This window comes from Aythya marila, assembly GCF_965140915.1.
Source record: "Aythya marila genome assembly, chromosome: 11".
NCBI lineage: Eukaryota > Metazoa > Chordata > Aves > Anseriformes > Anatidae > Aythya > Aythya marila.
Window position 1 is genome coordinate 20884838 of NC_139052.1, and position 23475 is coordinate 20908312.

Genomic DNA, 23475 nt, shown 5'->3' on the forward strand with positions numbered 1-23475 from the left:
CAAGAAGGGCTCGAGCAGATGATTCCCGGATCACGGGCTTCCCCTTTTCTTCAAACATACGAGCACAAAAATCCATATAAAAACGTGATTGTTTTGCTGATGTCCCGTCAGTAGCTGAGGATCCGACCGACTTCACCGCAGTCCGTACAGCGTCCGAACACGACTAACACACCGAACAACGCACGTGTACGACAGTAGGAACAACTTTCACCAGTGGACATCTTTGCTCAGTCTGGTTACACGCTGCATGTCCAGGTCGCGTCCCAAAAGGACGCTTTGGGGCTGGGGGGGGGGGGGGTAAGGAAAAAAAAAAAAAAAAAAAAAAAAAATTGCCACCACCAAAACCATCAGTGGAATACAATTACAGCAGACGAAAAATACACACCTAGTGTACCGGGAGGGGTCCCCCACCCTTCCAATGCTATTTACTAGTCCGGTTATTTACATTTTTCACAAGTCTTATGCAGGATGCACCAAAAAAAAAAAAAAAAAAAAAAAAAAGTCACAATAAAAAAATAAGTCCTGTATAGTGCCACCAAAGCGCAGACGGAAAGAACCAGAAAACCAAAAAAAAAAAAAGGAAAAAAAAAAAAAAAGAAAAAAAAACCCCTAAAACCAAAACCAAAAGTCGTTTAGGGCTTCAATGTGTGCCATATTTGCAGACCTCCAAATAAATCCGTGTGTAATCCCGGGCCGCCCGTCGGTGGCCGAGCCCCCGGCCGCTGCCTCCGTGCGCCGAGCCCTGCCACCGCCCGGCTGCAGCACGGCGCGCGGCGCCGCCAGCCCCGCTCCGCTCCGCGGCTAGTAGATGACCTCGTAGACCGTGGCCTTCTTGTCACCAGAGCCCGTGACGATGTACTTGTCATCCGCTGAAATGTCGCAACTTAAGACAGACGAGGATTCCTTGGACTGGAAGGAGCAGGGCATGGGGAAAAAAAAACAGGAATCGGGTCAACGTGGTGGCCCGATGATGCTACACCGATCCTAGAAGCCCCTGGGATGGTCCAGGAGCTGCTCACCCCCCCGTGCCCTCCCCAAAAAAGCACCCACGCACCTGGAAGATGCTCGCTCCGTAGGGCGTCCTCCAGGCGTTGAGCAGGTTGTCCTTCCCCGTGCTCACGAACCATTTCCCTGCAGCCAGAGCAAACGGCGTCAGCAGGGGCCAAGCTGCCCACCCCGGCACCAGAGCCGGGTGGACACCCCTCTCCCAGCCCCAACAGGTCATACTCGGGAAAGGGTTTGGGAAAAATTAGGAAATGGGGAGTTTTTGGACGCCCACCCCAGCACTGCCACCCCCTGCGCACGCAGCCGGCCCGCGGCTCGCCCTCCCCGCGTTGTGGGGGCTCAGAACCATGACCAGGTGGAGCAACAGGATTGTTTCATGGCAAAAACCCCACCAACACCCTCACGGGGACAAACCCTGCCCGCAGCCTCCGTGCTCAGCCCTCTCCCAGCACCAAAACCTCGTGCGCAGCCCCAGGGCTCCCCGGGGCACCCATGGGAGCGCAGCGCCCGCTGCCCCCCACTCACCGCAGTAGGCGAACTTGAGGGAGAGGACGCAGCTCTCGTGGAGGTGCAGCTGGTACTTGTCGGGCTTGGTGTGGTGCAGCACTTCCACGTTGCTGCTCTCCATGCCCACCGCCAGCCACTCGCCCGTGGGGCAGTACCCCAGCGAGAAGATCTGCGGGGCAGACGGGGGCTCTCAGTGGGGTTTTTGTCTCTCCCAGCTTTTGCAGGAGACACCAGGGGGACAGCACCAGTTGTGCCGTGCCTCAGCTCCCTCAGTTCCACCCACCCCACTCTGTTTTCTTTTTCTCTGGTTGATTTTAACCTGGTTTTGCTCACAGAGCTGACTGCAAAGCCAGAGATTCAGAAGGGAAATGACCTGGCAAGCTGGAAGGGATGGAGCCCTGTCCTAAATCATCACCCATCCCAGAGCTGGAACGGGGCTTGGCAGAGCCGGGAGCTGCAGGAGGGGCCCTGCTGCGGGTCTGCACGAGGCACCCAGCAGCATCCTGCAGGGACAGTGCTCCCGGTGCTGACATTTAGGACAAAAAGTGTCTATCTGGCATGTCCAGAACAGAAAGGCTCAGCGTGGATGGCAGCACGGCTACATGAGCTGCGAGTTTTGGATCCTAGGGTTTGGAGAAGCACGGACACATCAGGGGTCTGGAGCCAAGCAAAGCTCTGGGGGGTGCCAGCCCCACGGGATGGACACATTTGCTAAGGGGATGTGAGGTCCCAGATGTTGGTTTTTTTTTTTGGAAGAGGGCTCTGGGAGGTCTCCAGGGGCACACAGCTGCCCGTGCCCTGCTCCCACCCCACGCACCGGGCTCCTGCCAGCATCCCGGTGTGAGCACTGCTCTCCTTACGGCAGCCCAGTCTTGCACCAGGTGAAAAAGCAACAAAAGAGGGGCTAAAAATGAGAGCCAGGGGTGTCCCACAGCTCCCACTGCCTCACATGCTCCTGCATTACACCCAGGACACGCAGGCACCAAGCGAGCCAGGGCTGTGCAGAGCACATGCCATGCAGGAACCGTCAACTTCTGGGGCCATCCAGAGCAGGCAGGCTCACTTTTCACGGACAGAAAACCCCTGCACGAGGGCTCCACGAGGCCAGGAGCTTCCCCCCTGTAGCCCAAGGGCTCACCTGGGAGGTGAAGTCGTGCTGCTGGAGCTGCCGCCCTTCCCGCAGGTCCCAGGAGCGCACGGTGTTGTCCAGCCCCCCCGTCCACAGCTTCGTACCGTCATGCGAGATGTCTATGCAGCTGGCACCGTCCGTGTGGCCTTGGAATTGCCTGGGAGAAAAAATAAAAAAAAAAAAAAAACAAATCTTGAAGGGGGAAGGCAGGGCACAACCCACGGAGGTCGCTCGCTTGAAGGGAGCTGGGGAAGCTGCGGGATGGGGGCATCACCGCGCGCACCAGCACCCGGGCTGCACCTCCAGGGCTGTCCCCGCACCGAGCAGGTGGGAAACCCACACGGGGAGCCCAGGGAAGGTGCCGGCCGCTCACCTGACGAGCGTCTGGTTGTGCAGGTCCCACACGGCGATGTTGCCGTCGCTGCAGCAGGAGAAGCAGACTTTGGCGTCGGGGCTGATGGCCAGCGCGTAGCAGGCGGGGGCGGAGGAGGTGAGCTCGGCTTTGATGCGGGGCGTGGGGGAGGCCAGGTCCCAGATGGTGAGCGTGCTGGCCTCCCCCCCCACGATCAGCGTGCGGCCGTCAGGGAGCAGCTTGCAGGAGCGGATGTAGTTATCCCTGTTCTGGGGGAGGCAGTGGGGGCACGGGGATGCCGTGAGCACGAGGATGGGGGCACCGCGCAGCGCGCCGGCGGCACGGGGACGGCCCCCCGACCCCTTACCAGGCAGTCGAGCTGGGAAATGGGGCTTTTGCTGCCCGGCTGGCTGATATCCCAAATCTTCACGCAGCCCTTGCCGCCGGTGTAGACGTGCCGGGTGGGGTTGCTGATGGTGACGGCGCACACCACCTCCCCGTGGCTCAGCGTGTTGATCTGCCGGGCGTGCCGCGGGATGCCAGGGCCGGCCAGGGCGTCGTGGGGAAAAGGGACCGGCTGCATCTGCCCGTCGGCGCTGACGTGGAAGGAGTAGGCTCTGCAGAAAAAGGGGGGACACGCGGGGGTCAGCCCCGGGAAATGGGAGTGCTGAAATGCAGCACGGCCTCGCTGGGGGCACCACCAAATTGGGGGTCACCCGCACTCGACCGCGGTGACCCCCGTGGAGAAACCCCGCACCCAACCCCGCAGAAAACCCTAAAGGTGCTTACGGCTTCCCTCCGGGGATGGATGCCAGGCTGGTGGGCAGGCCGGGGGCTCGCATGGGTGGGTGAGGATCGAAGCCGACCTGTCGGGAGACAACGTGGTGAGGGGGGCACGAGCCGGGCACGGCGCACGTCAGCCCCCCAGCCCCGTGCCCAGCACGTGGACGTGCAGCCCCGTCGCAGCCCCGCGGCTCCCCGTTTGCCCACAATTGCTCAATAGCTGGTTGTGATTTTACCCCCCACGCCACCAGAAAGGGGAAGGATTGGGGAGATAACCAAAGATTTCAGGCCCTCCAGGAGCAGCGTGGGGCTTGCTCGCCCTCCCCACACCGTTCCCAAGTCCCTGGGCTGGCAGCAGGGAAGCTGCGCCCCAGTGCTGCAGAAACCCCAAACCCTGCAGCAATGGCAGTGCTTTAGTTCTCGTTCTGACTGTGTTTGGGTTTTAAAAACACACAATGAGGCATTTAACAGTACTAATCATGGGATCAGAGAACATCCCCAGGTGGAAGGGACCCATACGGATCATCGAGCCCAACTCCTGGCTCCACAAAGGTCAACCCACGGGGGTCTGAACCAAGGGGAAGCTGGCTGTGCAGTGGTTTTCCCATGAACCCAGGCCAGGATACCCCAACACACAGGGATACCCAAAGCTGCACACCCCAAACCCCGTGCCCAGCACCCCTCGCCAGCAGCCAAATCAAACCACAGCCGGCCAGGATCACCCCCACTCCCCCACCCAACACAGGGGAGCCCCCAAACATCCCCAAACCCCTCCCGCGCCCACCGTGAGCGAAAAAAAGGAGCTAAAAGTGCTACGTACAGCTCCAAAGCTCACCATTGGCGACCGGCCGTAGGCGGCGGCGGCGGCGGCAGCGGCGCTCATCTGCGGGGGGATGTTGTGCAGGCCGGCGTAGGCGCCGGGGCTGGTGAGCGAGCCGTTCATCTCGTGGTGTCCCATCATGGCAAAGGGGGCCGCGTACGAGCCCGCGATGGAGATGGGCGTCCGCAGGGCTGAGGCTGTAGGGTCAGGGATGCGGTCAGGGGGACGCGGCGCGATGGCTGCGCCACCCCCTGATCGTCCCCGTGGAGATCGTCCCCATGCAAAGCGCACGGGGCTCGTGCCGAGCTGGGGTGGGTCCCCGATAATCCCACCCCAAAGACCTAGGGAGCCCCGGGGGTACCCACCCAGAGGGTCCATGCCGCTCGGCTTGCCGGGCATCGGCCGCAGCCCCGGGGTGCTGCTCGTCCCCGGGGTGGGGGCATCGTTCCTCGGCGTCGGAGTGTTCGACTTGAGGCCGGGTGTTGACGATTTGTCGTTCTGGATGGAGAAGGGACCCCAAAAAAAAACATATAGGGGATGAGGTTCAACCACCAGCACCCACGGGAGGGCATCCCCTGCTCGGGAAGCCCAGGCAGGGGACAGGGCACGGCACGTACGTGGCCCAGGTCCTTAGTCTTGGAGGAGGGAGTGCTGCTGGAGGAGGCGACCGAGGCCGGGCTGTTCGGTGCGTCCCCCTTCTTCAGCCCGCGGGCTTTGTCGATGCCGTTCTCCGGGGGGGAGTGGGCCGGGCTGACCCGGGGGGTGGCGGGGTCCTGCAGGACGGGAGAAAGCGCTCACACCCCGGCATCATCCCCTGGGCCCCCACCCCAGCACGCAGAGCTCCCGAAATGCTGCTCAGCTCACCTCGTTGGAGACGTCGACGACCAGGTCGTCGCTCTTGTCACCATCGCTGTCCTGGAACACAGCAGGAGTCAGCGCCCCAAAACCCCACAGAAGCCCCCGCAGAAAAACCCCAAACCCCCTCAGCAGCACCAGGCAGGGCGCATCCACCCCGCGTTCACCACGTTTTGCCCAAACCCAGCTTTCTTTTACCCAAAGCCCTGCCCGAACAAGCAGTGCCCACCCCTGCTGGCACATCCCGTGCCGTGCCACTCACATATCGGCTCATGCTGTCCTTCTCCTCCGCTTTCCGCTTCTTGGAGTCGATGCTGTAGTCTGTGGAGCTCCGGTGCTTCTCGCTGGCTCTCAGGCTTTCCGAGGGCGACACGGAGTTATTCTGCAAAAAAATAAAACAAAACAGCAGGCACGGCTGAGTTATGAGCACAAAGACTCAGGGGCTTGGAGAGCAGCAGCACGAAGGGCACAGCACCGAGCCCAGAACCCAGCCCCAGAGCCCAAAACCCCAGGGGCAGGTGAGCCCCCGGCATCGCCTCCAGCCCCACGTGGCTGCTCGTGGGCACCCGAGCCCGTTTGCCCCAAAAAAGCAGGGAGAAGGGAGGAGCTGCCTGGTGTTCTGAATGGAAAACCCTGCGAGGAAGCTGGGGAGGCTGCTGGTAAATAGGGACACCAAACCCCAGCCCTCGAGAGCTTGGGGTGGCAGCAGAGCCAGGACCTCGTCCCCGGGTTTTATTAGGGGAGCAAAGGGCAGAGCGGGGCCCGGCAGCTGGAGAGCTGCTTTATCTCAGCCACAGCAGCAGCCGAGCTCCGCCAAGCCAAAGGGCATTCAAAAAACATTTGGAAAAACACCCGGCAACAGGAGCCTGGCGGCAGAGCCGAGCTCGCTGGGGTTTTGCGCAGGAGCCCCGGGCACATCCGAGGCCGTGGCCCCACCAGGGACCCCCCTCGCCCACCAGCTCTGAGCTGGGAGCAAAAAACGGGAACGGGGAAGCGGTGCCGGGGCTGGCAGAACCCCGGCAGCCCGGCCCCGGGGCGATGGGATTCAATTAGTTTCTGGGAGCCGCAGGAGCAATCGCCGTCACCGCGCGTCTGGTCGCGGAGCTCGCCACCCCTGCTAAGCAGAGCTGTTTCTAAGCCCCTCTGCCTGCCTTTCTTTTCCTTCTGAAAGGGAGAACTAAAGCAGTTCATGTTTCTCCTCGGTACCCAATAAGCAGCTTTGGATAACACCGGGGTCTTTCTTCTCAGGCAGTCATGCTGAAAAACCTCGGAGCTACCAGAGAATCATGTCAAGCATTTAGAGGCATCGATCCATTCAGCCTTCTGCTGGCGCGCCGCCAAGAAACTAAATATTTTTTATTGCTCAGGCAAGGCTAGGAAAATATGAATGACTAACTCTGATTATCGTGCGCATTAAACCTCCCCGGGGAATGCCCCGTGTTTTATTTTATAGATCGGGAACATTCCCATCTTTCACGGCCCCCTCCCCGCCCCTGCGAGCAGGCAGGTTAATGATGCCCGATTCCCCTCTCTCCCCCCCCCCCCCATCTTAAATAGCACTTTTCTTCCCATCCGCCCTCGGCTCTCCAAGGGCCCCTCCGCAGCGAGGGGCCGGGGCCGTGCACGGATGGCAGGAAATCGCTGCAAAGCCTCGGCTCAGCCGGGCTTTGTGCCGGCAGCTCGGCTGCGGGATGCGGGCAGCAGGCACCCGGGGTGGGGGGCGAGGGCTGAACGTCCCCCCCCCCAGCCTATTCGAGCCCCCCATCGTGCCACAAAGCAGCCCCTGGCAGTAGCGAGAGCCACGCCGCTGCCATTAAGGCAGGGCCAAAAAAAAAAAAAAAAAAAAAAATTTAAAAATAAATGAAATCAGTGCTGGAGGTGGCAGTTGCCCTCGAGCACGGTTCTTGAGCTGGTTAGTTAACTGCTTGACCTTCCGAGTCCTACTTAACACGGCGTAATAGCCCCAACCGGCCCGGCAGATTAGATGACCCAAGATAATAGGAGAGTGATTGGGAATAAAATAGCTTTCCTAATCGCTGAAGGATTTTTTTTTTTATCCACGCTCGCTCGTGGGGGGGCACGCCGCAGCCCCAGGGGGGGTCCGAGCCCAGCACAGTGATCACATCCCGTAACGGGGTGGGGATTTCGCCTGTTTTTTTTTTTTTCCCTTTTCTCTTTCATAAGACCCATCAGAAAGGCGTCCCCCGAGGTGACGCCCAGGAGGCTGCTTTTTAATGTGATAACTGGAGCAAAACCGCGCAGCCATCGGCACCGGGATGGAGAGGAAAGGGGGCACGGGACTCACCGCGCTCGAGTCGCGCTCTTTTAGAGGCAGCCGGTGGCAGAGGCGAGGTCGCAGCCAAACAAAAAGAAGACACAAAAACAACAGCGGTTAGAATGAGGCTTAGAACAGGAACAACAAACCCAGGGGCTCCCCGCTGCAGTGCCCTGCCCGAGCTCAGACCACGCCGGGCTCCGCTCGGCTTCGCTCACAAACCCACCTCCCTCCCTCGTGCCACCTCCTCCCCCCCTTCCCGTTCTCATTTCGATGGCAAAATGCACAAAGCATCGAGGAAAGGCATCGAAAGGCCCAGGGAAGGGCATGGGGACGGGGTCCTGATAGCCAAGGTGACGAACCCGGCAGGGTCCGTGCGCGTTTACACGGCCCCGTTTCCCCTGGCACCTCCCGGTAACTCGGAGCCGTGCAGGAAAATGAAGGGAACTGGGTAATTGCTACCAGGATCTGTCTCCTGCTGGTGTTCACGGGGAGACAAACACGTGTGAGAACCTCACAGTGATGGGGAAAAGATCACAGGTCCTGCGTGCTAACACGGCACTGCAGGGAAAACCTGCACTGCTTTTGGTTTGCAGCGGAACCCCTGCGTTGTTTTTTCCTCCCCAAAAGAATGATTTATTGCTAATAAGAAAAAAACGTGCACGATAGTGAACATCACCGGTTTCCAGGCCATCACAGCCTCTGAGCAGAGCTCTGATGGTGATGGAGGAGGAGGAGGAGGAGGAGGAGGAGGAGGAGGAGGAGGAGGGGTGCTCTGCCATCACTGCACAGCTCCGTGCCTGCAGGGCTCAGCCTCGAGGGCGAGCTCAGGGCCACAGGAGCGAATCAACCCGACAAGGCTCAACCCACCAGTGTCACCTCCCGGGTCATTTGCCTTCCCTGTCCTAAACGGGCACAGAAAGGAGCAATCTGGAGCCAACCCCCCCACCCCATGACACCCCTCAAACCCCAGCAGGCTCTGACCCACCGGGCACCCCTGGGTGACCTGGAGGCAGCGCCGCCGCGCACGGGGGGTGCTCCGGCACCGTTTTGGGACCACCCCACAACCCCAAGCAGCAGAGGGACGAGGGGAGGGTAGGGCTCTCACCTCTGTGGTCCAGGTCGTGGTGGTTCTTCTCGTCCTTGACGGCCAAATGTGCCTGGCTGCCCAGGGCGCCGAGCGCCAGCAGCCCCGAGCTGCTGCCGGTGACGGGCGGGATGCCGGGAGGCTGCAAGCCCGAGGGGTGCGGCGGCAGCTGGACCGGGGGCCCGTGGGCGGCGTGGGAGAGGTGCTGAGCCTGGAGCTGCTGCTGCTGCAATGAGACCACCAGTGAGCCGGGGAGGGAGGGGGCAGCGGGACTGGGGAGGCTTGGAGCCACCCCGTAGGATCCCCGAGGCGCGCGGCGCCGGGAGGTGAGGCCGGCTGCAAGGAGAAGCCCCGTTAGCAGGAGGGACCCCGAAAGAGAGGGACCCCGGGGGTGGTCCCAGCCACAGCACGGGATGCATCCTCGATGCGAGGTGAGCTGCATCGTCGCTGCAGGCCTGGTTTTGCTCTCCCCGACAGACAGAAGCAAAAGCATCAGCGCTACCCGCGCTGCAGGGAACGGCTCTGGCCGGAGCAGCGGCCGCTCAGCCAGAGCACAGGGACAAAAGCAGAGCGCCCAGGGGATGCCCGAGCTGCAGGTGACCCTTTTTGCCACTCTGCAACCCTGCCGGCACCCCCTGGCCCAGCCATCCCATGGTGTGCCCGGGGAGAGCTGAGCTGAGGCTCTGGGGAGGGGAAGGGACAGGAGGAGCCGCATCCCTCGCGCCTCTGGGTCAGATCCGAACCCGCCTGGAGAAAGCAGGCAGAGATCTGAGTTAGGGGGTTACTGCTCCAAGCCTGGCTCCCAAGCACCACATTTCATCTCCACAGCTCCTGCTCCACCTCCCCACACCGTGGACAGCAGCAGGCTGCCCAGGAGGCTCCCCGGCACCAGCATCTCCCACCCCTCCTGCTGCACCAACCCCAGGAACGAGGGGCTGGGGGGGACCAGCAGGGCCCCCACCTCTCCCCTGCCAGCCTGTGCTGGCACCAGCCACATCTTGTCCCTCCCCAGTGCCACCAAACGTGGCACAAATGGTCACTGAGGGGGCAAGCAGGGGGTGAGGGTCCTGTGGCACGGCGAGCAGACGCACCGCCAGACTGCGCACCCGCACGGGCACCCTGATGGGGGCACAGAGTGAGCAGGGGTCTTCTAGAAAGCTCTAAAGGGGTTTTGACCCCTGCATGAAGCCCAGGTGACAGCAGCAGGCAGGGGCTGTCCTGCATCCTGACACCAGGGCCCCGGCTGCACCGCGATGCCCAGGCAGCACGGGGCTGCTGCCAGCACCATCACGGCCCCGTTTGGTTTAATCCACGGGAACAGGGCACAAACAGCACCCAGCAGCCCTCACAGCCCCGTATTTTGGGGCACAGCCCCAAGAATTCCTGGGGGAAGCAGCGCAGGGGCCGGGCAGAGCTCGGGGTGGGCAGCCCACGCCTGCCCGCCGCTCGCAGCTGGGCTGGGTTTCTAAACCCGGTGCGAGGAGAGAGGGAAATCCCCACCCAGCACACGACCCGGGGTCAGATTGGAAAGTAAGCAGTCGCAGTTTCGGGCCGAGGAGACGCATTATCTCCAAATGCAGCTTCTTCCGGGCAGCGCAAAGGTCTCGGCTGTGGCAGGAGCCAAATCCAGAAGGCAATTAGGCACCCGCAGCGCCGGCAGGGAAAAGGCACGAATCGTTTCATCCTCAAAAGCAGGAGCTCCGGACTTCTGCTGGGCTGCTCCATCCATGGTGCAGGGAGGGGGAAGGCATCCTCAGGCCCTCCAAAAGCTCACAGACGTCCTCAGTCCGGCACGCACGAGGCAGCGGCACAAGGAGCCCGCGCTGGCAGGACCAGGGGGCACCACGGCTCACGAGGGGGTCCCCAGCCCCACGGCTCTGCCAGCACCCCGATATCGATCCTTCCCATCTCCGAGTGAGAGGCACAGCGCCTGGCCTCGTAGGGAAATCAGTGAGCCCTTTCCAGTCCCAGCCCTGCATGATTTTCACCCGTTTCGGGCCGTGGGACCGCAGCGTTCCCCGGATGCTTTCCAGCCCCCAAATCCAACGCTTTCTCCTTGTCTCTCCACGGCGGGCAGAAGCGTGGTCTCGGGATGCTCCTCCAGCCAACTCCACGGGGCAGCAGCAGCCCCGCAGGCAGGGCAGGGAGCCCTGGGCACCCCCCTGCACGGGCAGACCCCGCACGGTGCTGATGGCGCAGCCTTGGCACAGCCCAGGGACACCAGGGACACGGCACAGCCCCTCCGAGCACCCAGGTGGGGCAGAGCGAGGCAGGCAGGACAGCTCAGCCCCCTGAGCCTCTCCCTCCAGTGGAGCAGAAAAACGCTGTTTTCTTCCTTTTTTTTCTCTTTTTCTTTTTTTTTTTTTCAAGCTGCTGGCAAACACGTCCAGCCAACGCTTCGCTGAGCTGCGTGGGACCGGCCCCATGGGGTACGAGCCACCCGGCGAAGGGGTGGAAATGAGCACCAAGCCACGACGTCCCTCCACAGCTTAAAATAATGTTTAAGAGTCATTTTCCTTCCCTTTGGCAGGCAGGAACCAGTGAGCAGGAGGCACCTCAGGAGCTCCCTCGCCGAAGGGACCGAAGGTGCCAAAGGGACGACGAGCCCAGGGTGCCCACGCTGTGCTCCCAGCTCCGTCCTTCCCGGCTGCTTTGCTCTGCCACATCCACGCAGGCGAGCCCACGGAGCTGTGAGCACGCATCCCACCAGGAATCCCATATCCTGGAGGACCCCGCAGCAGGGGGGACCCTGCCCGGGTGTCCACGGAGCAGGGGGCTGAAGCGGAGTGAAGCAATGCCCCTCGCTTTGTGCCTGCTCTGCCAAAAAGCACCATCCCTCCCCACCTTCGTTCCTTCCCCAAAAAAAAAGGCAGTTTCCAAACCCCACATCACCAAGGGGTTCATTGCCAAGCAGCCCCATGGGCGAAGCTTCAAGCTGGGGGCTGACGGGGTGCAGGAGCTCTTCGGCCCCCTCCACCACCCCAAAACCATCCCCGTAACCTCAGCCCCAAACTGGGCACCCACTGCTGGCCGTGCTGGGAGCACCTGGGGATTCAAACCGGGCACCCAGCACCGGGGAGCACCCGGGGATTCGGGCAGCTTCCCCGTGGCACCCTGCAGCCCTCCTGGGGCAGGGGGCTGGGAGCAAGGGTGGGCACCGAGCACCGCTCAGCCCCGGGTCCCGGCCAAGCGAGAGGAGGCGGCGAGGGAGGCGCAGGCGCAGAGCCCTTTTCCTCCTGGGGTCTCCCGGCGTGTGCCAGACAAATATGGTTAAGATATGAAGAGGTTACGGTTTACGAGAAAGGCTGGCAAGGAATATCTTGTACGTAGAGTGTTTTTAATTGGATTATGTACATCATGTTTCATGCCTTTGTTAACCGATTTAATGGTTCACCACTTAAGTTCACCACTTGCGTTAAATTTAGTAAAGTAGTCTAATCATTTCCAGAGCTATAACCAAATCAAGGGCTCAATTTCACAGAAGCCTGAAGCAGAGGAACTGTGAGACAATGGCCTAGATGCATAAAATTAACAGTTCTTGACCTCAAAAGGGGCGAAAAAAAGGTTTTAATGGTTTGGTGCATTTTTTGTGCCGGTCGGTTTTGTTTTGGGCACCTGCTGGCGCGGTTACAAACACAGCCACCTCCTCTGGCCGCGAGGCCCCACGGGGACAGCGGAGCCACCCTGTCCCTGCTGTCCCCACCCTGTCCCCAGGGGACACGGGGTGCGGGGGCCGTGCACACCCCACGGACTGCTCTCTCCCACCCCAGAAGCACGGACACGCACGAGCGACCCACCCCACGCCAAAACCCTACAACAACAAAGCGGTGCGGGGAGAAATTCTCTCTGGTGAAGGGTAAAAAGCTCTGGTTTTGGGGACGGGATGACCAAAGCCCCACAGCACGAGGTGCCTGCTCCCCGGGGACCCCACGCAGCCCCGCGCTCTCCTCTGCCCGTACCTCCTGCCTCGTGCAGGTTCGTCAGGCAGAGCAATTAACTGGCTGGCTGCTTAATGGCGGGATGACACTCGCCTTAGCTCTGCTCCGAGGAAGCAATTACCTTGAAAATGGGGGTCACAGGCCCCGCTCGTTTACCTTAATTGAATTCCGATATCTGCCTCTAGCTGCCTGCCTCCTGGCTAGGGCTAGGAGCAGCGAAGCAGCGCCGAGCTCCCCCAGCCCCTGCCCGGCCCCGCAGCCGCCTGGGGCTGCCCGTTAAAAGGGAAAACCACGGACACGCTCTGCACGTTTCCCAGGACACGCAGGATGCAGCGAGAGCTCTGGGCTCCCCGTGCAGCAGCTGCTGCAAGAAGCTTTCTGCCCCTGCGTCCGTGCAGCAGCGGGAGAAGGAGAGCGGGTTAAACGCAGGCAGGAAGCTCCCTTGTACCATAAGGCAGAAGTGCAGACAGTTGCTTCAAAAAAAATAAATAAATGTTCTACAGAAAACCAAAAACAATGCTCCAAAAAAATTAAATGTTCTCCAGAAAACCAAGAGCTAGCCCCAAAAGAGCTCTCGGGCCAGGACACTGCTCGGGGACTGCGCTGCCCTGCGTAGGGGAGCTCCGACAGGAGCAGGTTTCCTGCAGGACCGAGACCTTTGCATCAATTAAAGAGACAATTAAAGTCGTTAAGCCTTAAAAACGCTCGACAGACCCCGGCCACACCGAAGCGGGTAAGTCAATGCATGGAACAACTCCGGCAAGCTTACAGCACATTTCACATCAACAGTACAGGCAGAGGCAAGCCTGGGCTCGGGGGGCTGGGGGGACCTGGGCCCTGCTCAGCTCCCTTCAGACACCCCCCAGCCTCGGGGACGAGCAGCATTTGGCTGGAGGGGGGGCTCCTGGTGCTGCCTGGTGCCGGGGGGGGAATTTGGCTGCGACCCCACCTCGCCCAGTGCCGGATCGGGGGGGGGCTGGGACAGCGCAAGCTGCCCTTCCCTAACGCCGCCCGAGCGCAGGATTGCCTCTGGTTATGGTAAATGATAGGAATAAAAGGGGTATACACACGGTGAGAGGCAGATTGGGAAGTCCACGTACCCCGATGATAGCATTCAACTCCGTCATTGTCACTTGCTTGGCACGTTCAACAGCCTGTGCAACTTGCTGTTGGTGCTGCGGGGACAGAGGCTGGGTCAGAGCAGGACACGTGGCACCAGGACAGGTCCCCCCCGTGCCCCAGGGCCACCCTGATCCCCTCCCCTTTTCATTTTTTTATTATTGTTTTTAATTTTTTTTACACTTTTCCCTGCCCGTGACAGGCAGGGGGCTGGTTTTGCATCACCAGCTCAGTCTGGGCACAGCAGAGCCCACGAAGCCTCTCCCAGGGTCTCCTTCTTCCCCACCAAAGGTTTTACAGCACCCACGGGGGACTGAGCCCCGCTTCCCTCAAACCAACCCCAGCCCCCCAAAAAGCTGCTCTGGTGGGGGAAGGTTCCCTGGGGAAGCACAGCCCCCACCCGGGGCACGGAAACGTCCTTACCTCTTGTGACAGAAAAGGCATGATCTGCGCTAAAATTGTATTCAGCCTTTTAGCAATTTCTGTCTGAAAAAAGGGAAGAAGAAAAGGCACGGGTTAGCACGAAGCTGCCTCCTGCAGACTGCGCCGGGCTTCCCAGCAGCAGCAGCAGAGATTTGCATCCCCTCCCATCCCCTCCCCGCGGCGCAGGAGGAAGCGGCTCCCCAAGAGCACAGCAAAAGCGCACGGGGCGCACCGTGCCCACAGCACGGGGCAGGGGCTGCTCCCCCCTTCTGCCACCTCAGTCCCACTCCTCTCATGGGACCGTGCAGCACAAAGCCAGACCAGGCAGCTTCACGACTCCTGAAGCTGGAATGAAGATGGTGAAGGTCCGAGTGGATGCGGTGCCCGGGTGCTGGCACCGCTCTGGCCCCGCGCTGGGTGCGGCGCGGCGCACCCAAGGGACACACGGGTGGCAGCCCGGCCCCACCACCCATTTTCCAGGGCTGTGTTCTACCAGAAACCTCTGCAAACACAGAGGCAGAGGCCACCCCAAGCACCAAGCAGCTAGCTAACAGTGACCTTGGCTGGTGTCACACGTGGCCGATGGTTTCCTCCGATCCCAGCTGCATCGGGCTCCTTCCCCACCCCGAGCGCAGCCGCTGGGGTTACTGCTGCCATCCTTACGTCACACCCCAGATATTCAACCCGTAACCATCCCCACCTGTCAGCCTGACCACATTATTTAGGAGTTTAATAATAACAGCCTAGGCTGTCAAACTGTGGTTTCTGCGACGTCTCCATTAGCCGGGAATAACGTTTTCCTTGAGCACAAACCCCGCCGCGCGTTCCAGGCGAGTCAGCAGTTTGCATCTCAGCCCCCAGTGCTGGGAGCCACCGCCGTGCCCGCACCGAGCGCCCCGGGGATGCTCCCACCCCGCAGGGTGAAGGCAGCCAAGCCGTGGATAAAGGCTTGTAGGGGGGCCTCATCCTCTCCAGGGCACCTCCACACGGGAATCCGGTGCCCGGCACAGCCCGAGCTGTGCAGGAGCAGGGGATGGATGGGGAGCTGTGGCCGGTCCGGGACAGAGCATGCCCCGGATCCCAAGAGTTAACGCCGGCCGCTTTGCTGGCCGCAGCAGCTGTTAAAACAGCTTCTGGTCCAACTCAAACAATTCCTGAGCAGCCGTAAGGCTTCAGCGCCGCAACAATGGTCAGAGCGGAGCCCTGGAGCGCAATCAAACGCCGAGGAATTCCTCCCGACAGCCCCGAGCGGTTACCAGTAAGGCAGAAGCGATTACCTGGTCTCGCTCCCATCGGCCAGCACCAGCTCAGAGCCCCCCCGCGTGCTCCCCAGAGCCCCCCGCTGCAGCCCCAGCGGGTGCCACACGGAGAGGGGCTCGCCCCCGCCTGCTCCCCGAAGGCTGCAGTAAAAGCGAGAAATCCAAACTGATCGTTTACAGGGGAGGAGAAAAAAAAAAAAACACAGCAGAAACTCAACGCTGCTCTGAGGGATGGAGCAGAGGCAGGGGAAGAACCAACGGGAAAACCAAGGGGCAGCAACGCGCGAGGAGGACCCCAAACCCCCCAAATAAACCCTCAGAAACACCCAGCAGCGAGGCAGCACCTGCAGCGGGCACCGCGCGCTCCGACTTCAAAGCGCCGGCGGTATTTCTGGACGCCGGCTTTTCAGAAAGCATCGCGGCGATCAGATGACACCTGATGCTTTTATTAGCCCTTTCAGAGGTCATGGGAATCGGCTGGTGCTGCATTTCAAGCAGGAGGCATCTCCCAGCTCCTGCCTTGGCGACTCAGGTGCATTAGCCGCAGCTGGGCGAGCGCCGCGGCCGCCAGGAGCGTAATGGACCTGAAAGCAAGGACGCAAGGCTCGCCTCGTGCTCGGTGCACTTAGGGTGCTCCTTCCTTCCAGCAGGAGCCTCTCAGTGCCTGCACCTCCCAGGCAGCAGCACCTCTGTCCTCACGCCAAATCCACGAGGAATTAAGCCAGAAAAACCCCGCCGAGCCCCGCATGGGGCTGATCCGGAGCAGCAGTGCCACGGGAAAGCACCCCGGGGCTGCACCGCCCGCTGCTCAGCCATAGGGAAAGCTCTCCCAAGGCCTTTTTGGCATTGACAGATCGATTAGACTCTATATAAACTGCAGCCCCATTAAATATTTATTCCTTCTGATGAAGCCGATTGGATTCTGGATGCCACGAGCGCTCGGTGTATGGCTCCTCCAGCGCGATCGCTCTCCGTGAGCAGATGCGTGGGCTCCTTTCTGCTGGCTCCTGGCAGGTTCCAGAACAAATTCAGCCCTAATTTGAATGGAGAACCCCAGTGCCAGCAGGAGCAGCCCCTCGGGCTGAGTGTCGGGCAGGTCGTTTAGGTGCAGAGGGAAGAATCCTGCACCCCAACAGGCTGCGGGGAGCCCAGGGCGAAGCAAGCTGCTGCTGGGTCTTCCCTGGGCGCTGCCGAGCACTAACACCACCCAGACACACAAAATGCACCAAGAACAGCCATTCAAGTCCGATTTCGCCCAAATTTCCAACAAAGACTTGAAGAAAAGCTTCATCCCCTACAAAAAAAGACCTCCCACGTTCAGCAAGCAAGAATACATTAATGTCCGAAACGCTACAACCGCCACAGTTCCCGTTAGCAGGAGACTCGATAATCTTTAAATATTTGTTCACTTTAATTTTTCCCCTTCCCCAGCACATTAAACTCCAGTTGTCCCCGTTAGAAGTTTAATTGGCAGCACAAAGGGATGCTCTGGGGCTGCGGGATCAGGGCAGGGCTCCACACCCGACACCTTCCCCGTTCGTCGTGCCCTGCGGAGCCCCCCCCAGCCCCAGCGGGCAGCTCCAGCCATGAAAAATCCCTATTTGTGGCACGGGGTTGCCATGGCGATGGCTGGCCCCGCATCCCCGCGGCACGCACCGTGTGCTTTGTCCACAGCAGAGGATGGAGAGCCAGGAGCCGTGCGGGGTGCTGGCAGCACCGACACCCACCGGAGCCCCCCGAGGGATGCTCAGCCCCAGCAGGGATGCCCACAAAAGGTAAAAAGGGCGAGGAGAACCCAAAATCCCCACTAATCCCACTCTGCCCTCAGCCCCACCGGGGATCCGACCTGCTGCTGCACCAGAAATGCTTCCGGCTCAGCGTTTTTTGTGATTTATCTGATTTTTTTTTTTATTAGACATCTGCAGTGCCTGCATCACCCCCAGCACCCGGCTGAACCCCAACCTGCCCCAGCGCGCTGACTTAATCAGGTGGGACAACACCAGAGAGGAAGCACCAAGCACGAGGCAGCCCCAACCATCCATCCCCTCCACAAAACACCCCACAACAGCTTTAAGAGCCCCTCGGTGAGCCCCCAGCCCCCCGGCTCACAGGGCGAGGAGCCCCCCGGAGCCCCCCGGCCATGCCCCAGCTCCGCACCCGGCTCTGCCCCAGCCCGGCGCGGGAGGAGGACGAGGAGTAAATCACACCAGCCGTGAAGCACCAGAAGCGTTTGTTGAAGCCAGGATATTGTCTCTTTAAGCACATGAAAATCAGGCCCTTGAGCAGTGTGGTTCTCACTCCGGCACACAATTATGGGTACTTTCAGCTGTCTACCACTATTTCAAGTGCTCTCTCCAACCGGGCTGTCAATGGCATGTTGAAAGCTATTTGTGGCTGCTATCGTTATTAGCAAAGTGGAGAGCTTCGCTGATGAGAATTAAATTCGGGGAGGGGGCGCCGAGGGGCGGGCGCCCCCCCCCCTCATTACGGCATTGCCAGAGGCCGGGCTGGGGGGGGGCAGAGCCCGGCCGGGGGCACCCGCAGCTCCAGCGGGCTGGCACGGGCTCGCTCCTACCTTGGGAGCCCTGAAAGCATCACCCTAGCAAATTACTTGGCTTCCGAAGTATTTAGCAAATTATTACCTGGCACTCCTCGCTAACGAGCATGACAGAAAGTATATTGTGTTCTTGGAATATTCTAGAAAAGGGGGGAAAAAAAAATAAAAAAAAAAATAAAAAAAAAAGTAAGCCTCTCTTCCCAGGGAAGTGTCAGGAGGGTTTAGGTTTGTTCCAAAGCATTAAGTGTTTAAGCACGAAAACAAGAAGTGCTTATGTGGAGAGTTCTCAGCCATAAAAAAAAAATACAAAAATAAAAAAAAAACAACCACACGGCACAAAGGTTCCCCCTCGGAGGTGTCCTGTTTCCCAACGCAAAATTAGTTTTTCTTTTGGAATCGTTGCTCCCTCGGATGGCGTCTGGCGATTATCTGCCCAGATCTGAACAAAAACAATGCCGAAACAACACGGGAAAGAAGGGCTCTTTGTGAAAATCAATTAACCTTAAAAAGAGTTTCGCCGGGGTTTAGGAAGGGAAGCCCTGAGCAGCCCCGCGCCGGGGAAGCCGAGCGGGGTAACAGAGCGCTGCATTCACCACCAGGCCGATGTAAGGAGCGATTGACTGCCTGACATGCAACAAAGTGGGTAGTCACTTCCTAAATATTTCCTTGCATATGGACTTGTTTATGAAACTGCATTTTTTTCTTAACGAGAAACAAAACGAGAAGAAAGAGGGGGGGGGGGGGGGGAGAAAAACACGACACAAAACGCGCACCCGGGCGCATATGCACGCGCTTAATATTCAGCGCAGAAGAGATAATCTGTTATATAAGCCCACAGCCAGACAATCCCCTTTTGCTTAAAGATGAAGTATCCATCAATGTTTGTCTCAAGCAGATGTAATCACAAGCAGTCAAGTCTGGAGGGCAGGACACCGCATGAATAATTCAGGCACTTCAGCCTCCTTGATTGTGCGCGGATAAACACGAGGCAACTGCCCAACAGGTCAGCCCCTAACTTCCTTGCTCGGACCCAACACGGCCACGCCGGGCTCTGGTGGGCACGGGGCTACCCAGGAGGGGCTCAGCACCCCGGGTCCTGGCTCCGTCCCCAGCCCCGTGCCCGTTCCCACCCCGTTTTGGCCTGGAAGCGCGCTGGGCTCGCCACGGTGTTTTCCTCCGGCACCACGCACGCCGCTGTCAATTGAAGCAGGAGGCAGCTTCGCCTCCCCAAACTTCTCACCCAACAAGCACGAGGCACACAGTGTATGGCACCAGGAGCAACGCGGGCTGGGGGCACCCCGGGAACGCTCGCCCGCTGCGATTCACCCCCAGAGGAGCCCCCGGCACGTCTCGGGGTCCCCAGCACCGGGGTGCTGACACCGGCCCTCGCTGCCCTCCTGCAGCATCCAGGTGGGAGGTGGTGAGGGCAACCCCCTGCCTCCCTGCCAAAAAGCACCCATGGGTGCAGCAGGGCTCCTCTGTGAACTCCAAAACTGCCCCAGACCTGAGGCCAACGGGGAAGGCACGATGCACGGGGACACATCATGGCACGGAAGGAGCCGAGCATCCCACCAACACACCGCCAAGCCAAGGCCAGCGGCCGGCCCCCATCCAGCAGCACAGCCCCTCCTGGAGCAGGGCTCTGCAGGCAGCCGTCCCCGGTGCAACATCTCAGAGAACAGCAACTGCTTTCCTGAGCTCCCATCAGCAGAAACAGCGACATTTCGACACCTGCATGGGGCCAAACCATCACAGCACCAGCAAACAGGCGATAAAACGCGTGGCTTCCCCAGAGCAAGGCTGGCAGAGAGCTCCCAGGGCAGCGGGCACCAGCCCTGCACGCGGGGGCATCCCGGGCCACACCACCACCGAAGGCACCCGAGGCAAAGCAGCCTCACACAGACACCTCTGGCCGGGCAGAAGCGACAGAGAAAAGGGAGTTGGGATAATCTGCATGGAAGAAGACATTAAAAAAAAAAAAAAAAGAAAAACCAACACCCAAGAACAACAACCAAAAACCCAAGCCAAACAAAAGCACAACAAAAAGCCCTGACGGCTAAGCAGTAATTATTTGTGCTACTCTGTGACTACACACCAAAAAGCCGAAGGGAACCGTGTGTGAAGGAGAGGCAGTCTCCCAGACACGCTGCTTTGAATTTAATCATCTGCTAATGACACTTCCATAGGCAGGACTGCGATGCTGCTATTAAGCAAAACCACTTTGGAGCTGAACGGGGCTGATCTGCGAGTTGCAAAGTTGATGTCAACTTGTATCTGCCTTCAGTTCTTAATTAGAACTACTTCTAAAACCAGTAAGCAGCAGCAGCACAAATAATCAGGTCTAATCTCAATAATAACTTTATTCCTTTAAGTTTTACCATCATGTGCCCAGCCTTTAGGCTCTTTAACTGTAATCTTATCAAGGTAGCACACCGCATTCTGCTCCGGCCTTCTATATTTTTCCTTCGGGCAAGTTACATATTAGAGGAGACCCAAAGAGGGAAAAAAAAAAAAAAAAAAAAAAAAAAAGCACCAAACATTGCTTCATTTTTCCAGATGCAAAGACAAACCCGTGCCATTGAGCAACACACCAGCAGCTATCGGTATCCCGAAGATAATTCCCTGCAAGTCTCACGCCACGGCGCCGCGAGGGTCGGGGTTTGACCTCAGAGCGAGGCGCTTTGCGCCAACAAGCCGGAGGGGAAGGCTCCAGGTTATCCCCATTTTATCCCCATTTTCCAAGCACCGGGAACCCACCATGCCGGGCACACACCTCCTGGCACCCCACGCAAACAGATTTCCAAAATCTGAGTTTTTCCCCGAGCGCACACACCAAATCTGCTCCGCCAAACGGGGCTGCCGGGCCCCGAGGCTCCCCTGGAGCCACCTCCCCGACTCTGCCCTCGCCCCCACTCACTGCTCAGGGTCTAATTCCCCCCCCCAAACACGTTGAGAAAAGGGCAAGAGGAAAGCCCCCCTCCCCACCTCCCCCCCTCCCCATTACTCACCTGTTTGTGCATTTCAATATTCAAACCGTACGACATCTCATAGTACTGGGGGAGGGAGAGAAAACACACACACACGCAAAAAAAAAAAAAAAAAAAAAAAAAAAAAGAAAAGAGAAAAAGGAGCCAAGGTGAATTTGAATTCATTTACCAGGCGGCGTTTGCATAAGGTCATTACCAGAAAGCATCCTGGTCGGGGCCGTGCTGGCAGCCGAGGAAATGACACCTTACAGCCAGCAGATGTTTCTGGCTCGCCCTGGCAGCAGCTCGCCCGGGGACACCCCGCGGCCCTCCCGTGTCCCCCCCCCCAGGGCACGAAGCGGCTCAAACCCAGGGGTCGGGGGCTGGAGGGCTCCGGGGGGGGTTGGCAGCCCCCAGCCGGCCCGGGGGGGCACGCAGAGGGCTGGGCTGGACCGGACCCGGGGGCAGCACCGGGGGTCCGGGGGGTACCGGAGGAGGGGTCCCGGTGTTCCCACGCCCCCCCCCCATCCCCCCCCCAGCGATTAGGAGCCTGCGGTTGGGAGCCGGGGGGGGGCTCAGCGCTGCCACCCCGAGCCTGGGCTACCGCAGGGCGGGACGGGGGGGGGGACACGACACGGTGGCGACCCCCCCCCTCTTATTTCTCCTTTTTCTTTTCCACCCCTCCCTCGGCCGGGGGCTCGTCGGCGGGGCCGCCCCCCCTCCACCCCCCTACCCCCCCCCGCCCGCCGCTCACCATCACGTAATGGCGCTGCATCTCCGTCTTCTCGTTCGCCAGCTTGTCGTACTCCACTTTCAGGCTGGGGGGGGGGGGGGAAGCAAAGCACAACCGGGTGTGTGTGCGTGTGGGGGGGGGGGCCGTCAGCCACCAGCCACCACGGGGCGCAGCTCGCCACGGCACCCCCCCCCTCCCCCTTTATTTTTTTTTTTTAATTTTTTTTTTTTAATTATTTTTTTTAAGGTGTCCCCCCCCCCCCCTCTCCCAAGGCTCACCTGTGGTACTGGGCTTGCAGGAACTGGAACTCGTCCTTGATCCGGTCGCACGATTCGGCCACGGTGAATTTAAAGCCCGGCTGGCCCGGCTGGTGCGGAGCCTGCGGGGAGGGAGAGAGCGGGGGGGGGGGGGGGGACGCTCAGCGGCTTGTGGAGAGGTGGGGGGGGGGGGGGGGGGAAGGGAATTAGGGGAAGCTCAGCAAAGGGAAAGGGGGGGTCCGGGACTCACCGGGTGCCGGCCCTGGGGGTACATGGCCGGGCTGGGGCGCGGTCACTGGAGCCAGCCGCGGCGATCGCGACGTGCGCTGCTGCCCGCCGGCCACGGAGCGCTCCCGGAGAGGCCGAGAACTGGAACAAAGAGACGAGAGGAAAGTCCGTGCGGGGGGCGGAGGAGGCGAGGAAGGAGGGGGGGGGAGAGAGAGAGAGAGAGAGAGAGAGAGGGAGAGAGAAAACGGGAGGGGTGAGGAGGAGAAAAGGAGGGTGTGTGGGGGGGGGGGGGGGGAAAGAAAAGCAGCGGGGCCCGGCCAGCCCCGCTCGCCCCCCGGCGCAGGCTCCGCACCGCGCGGCTCGGCCGGGGAAGGCGCTGCGCACCCGCGGAGCCCGGCCAGCCCCGCTGCTGCCGCCGCCGCCCGAGCCGCCGGGCTTTAACCCCCCCCCCCCTTCCCTCCTCCAAGAGCGAAACCAGGAAAAAAAAAAAAATTAAAAATAAAAAAAAAAATCAGCCAAAAAAAGGTAATAATAATAATAATAATAAAAAAAAAATCAAAACAAAGCGGCGAGGAAGGAGCCCCCGAGGTAGTCCTGGGCGAGAAAGGGGGGGAAGCAAAGCCAGGAACTAACGGCGGAGCACGACGGCCATGGAGGAGAGGAGGAGGAGGGGGAGAAGGCCGTACACATCCGAGCGATCCGGCACCGGCCGCTCCGCTCCGCTCAGCTCCGCTCCTCCTCCGCTCTCGGTTCAGCTCCGGAACGGCGGCGGCGGCGGCTCCGGGGCTCCTCGGGCCATGCTGGGGTTTTGGGGGGGGGGGGGGGAGAGGGGCCAAGAAGAAATCCGGGGGGTCGGGGTCGCGGCGGGGTCGCGGTGTCTGGGGGCGCTCCCGGGGCCGGGGCCGGGGCCGGGTCCCGCCGCTCGGTGCCGCCGCCGCGCGCGGACTGGGGCAGCCCCGGAGCACGCGGCCCGCGCCGCCGCCACCGGAGCGCGCCCGCCGCTGGGCGGGGCCGCAGCCCGGGCGGCCTCGGAGCGCAGGCGGCCAATGGCAGCGCGGGGAACCCACGTGGGGGCGGAGGGGGAGGCCGCTGATTGGGCGCCGCCCTAGGGGACGTCACAATGGGCAGCGCGGGAGGGGCGGCCCCGCCACCGGGCGGCACCGGGACGGCCCCGAGCGGGCG

General features: G+C 60.5%; 1 protein-coding gene across 5 annotated transcripts; it reads right to left on the reverse strand.

The window, feature by feature from the left end:
- Positions 1 to 71: 71 nt before the first annotated feature.
- TLE3 (TLE family member 3, transcriptional corepressor) lies at positions 72 to 23102 on the reverse strand. Of its 5 annotated transcripts, none has more exons than XM_082769536.1 (21): positions 22980 to 23102; positions 22316 to 22434; positions 22087 to 22187; positions 21830 to 21893; positions 21118 to 21162; positions 14294 to 14356; positions 13852 to 13926; positions 8835 to 9036; positions 7757 to 7773; positions 5714 to 5833; positions 5461 to 5511; positions 5214 to 5369; positions 4962 to 5094; positions 4612 to 4793; positions 3783 to 3859; positions 3361 to 3610; positions 3015 to 3262; positions 2651 to 2798; positions 1531 to 1681; positions 1055 to 1131; positions 72 to 909 (listed from the first exon to the last, which is right to left on the reverse strand). In XM_082769536.1, exons 2-21 carry the CDS (start codon positions 22337 to 22339, stop codon positions 802 to 804), a joined length of 2292 nt encoding a protein of 763 aa, XP_082625662.1. In that variant the 5' UTR covers positions 22340 to 22434; positions 22980 to 23102; the 3' UTR covers positions 72 to 801. The 5 variants fall into 5 exon arrangements, with proteins under 5 accessions (XP_082625662.1, XP_082625661.1, XP_082625660.1 ...); XM_082769535.1 differs by having other exon boundaries at positions 8835 to 9039; XM_082769534.1 differs by having other exon boundaries at positions 4597 to 4793; positions 8835 to 9039.
- Between the last annotated feature and the right edge of the window lie 373 nt (positions 23103 to 23475).

Excerpts from the sequence above, each read along its gene's own strand:
- TLE3 (XM_082769532.1), bottom strand. The coding sequence starts at position 22,339 with ATGTACCCCCAGGGCCGGCACCCG. Across the intron at positions 9,040-13,821 it reads TTCCCAATCTGCCTCTCACC|CAGCAGCAGCTCCAGGCTCA; the intron begins GTGTGTATACCC and ends GTCTCATTGCAG. Across the intron at positions 3,611-3,782 it reads TCCATCCCCGGAGGGAAGCC|AGCCTACTCCTTCCACGTCA; the intron begins GTAAGCACCTTT and ends CTTTTTCTGCAG.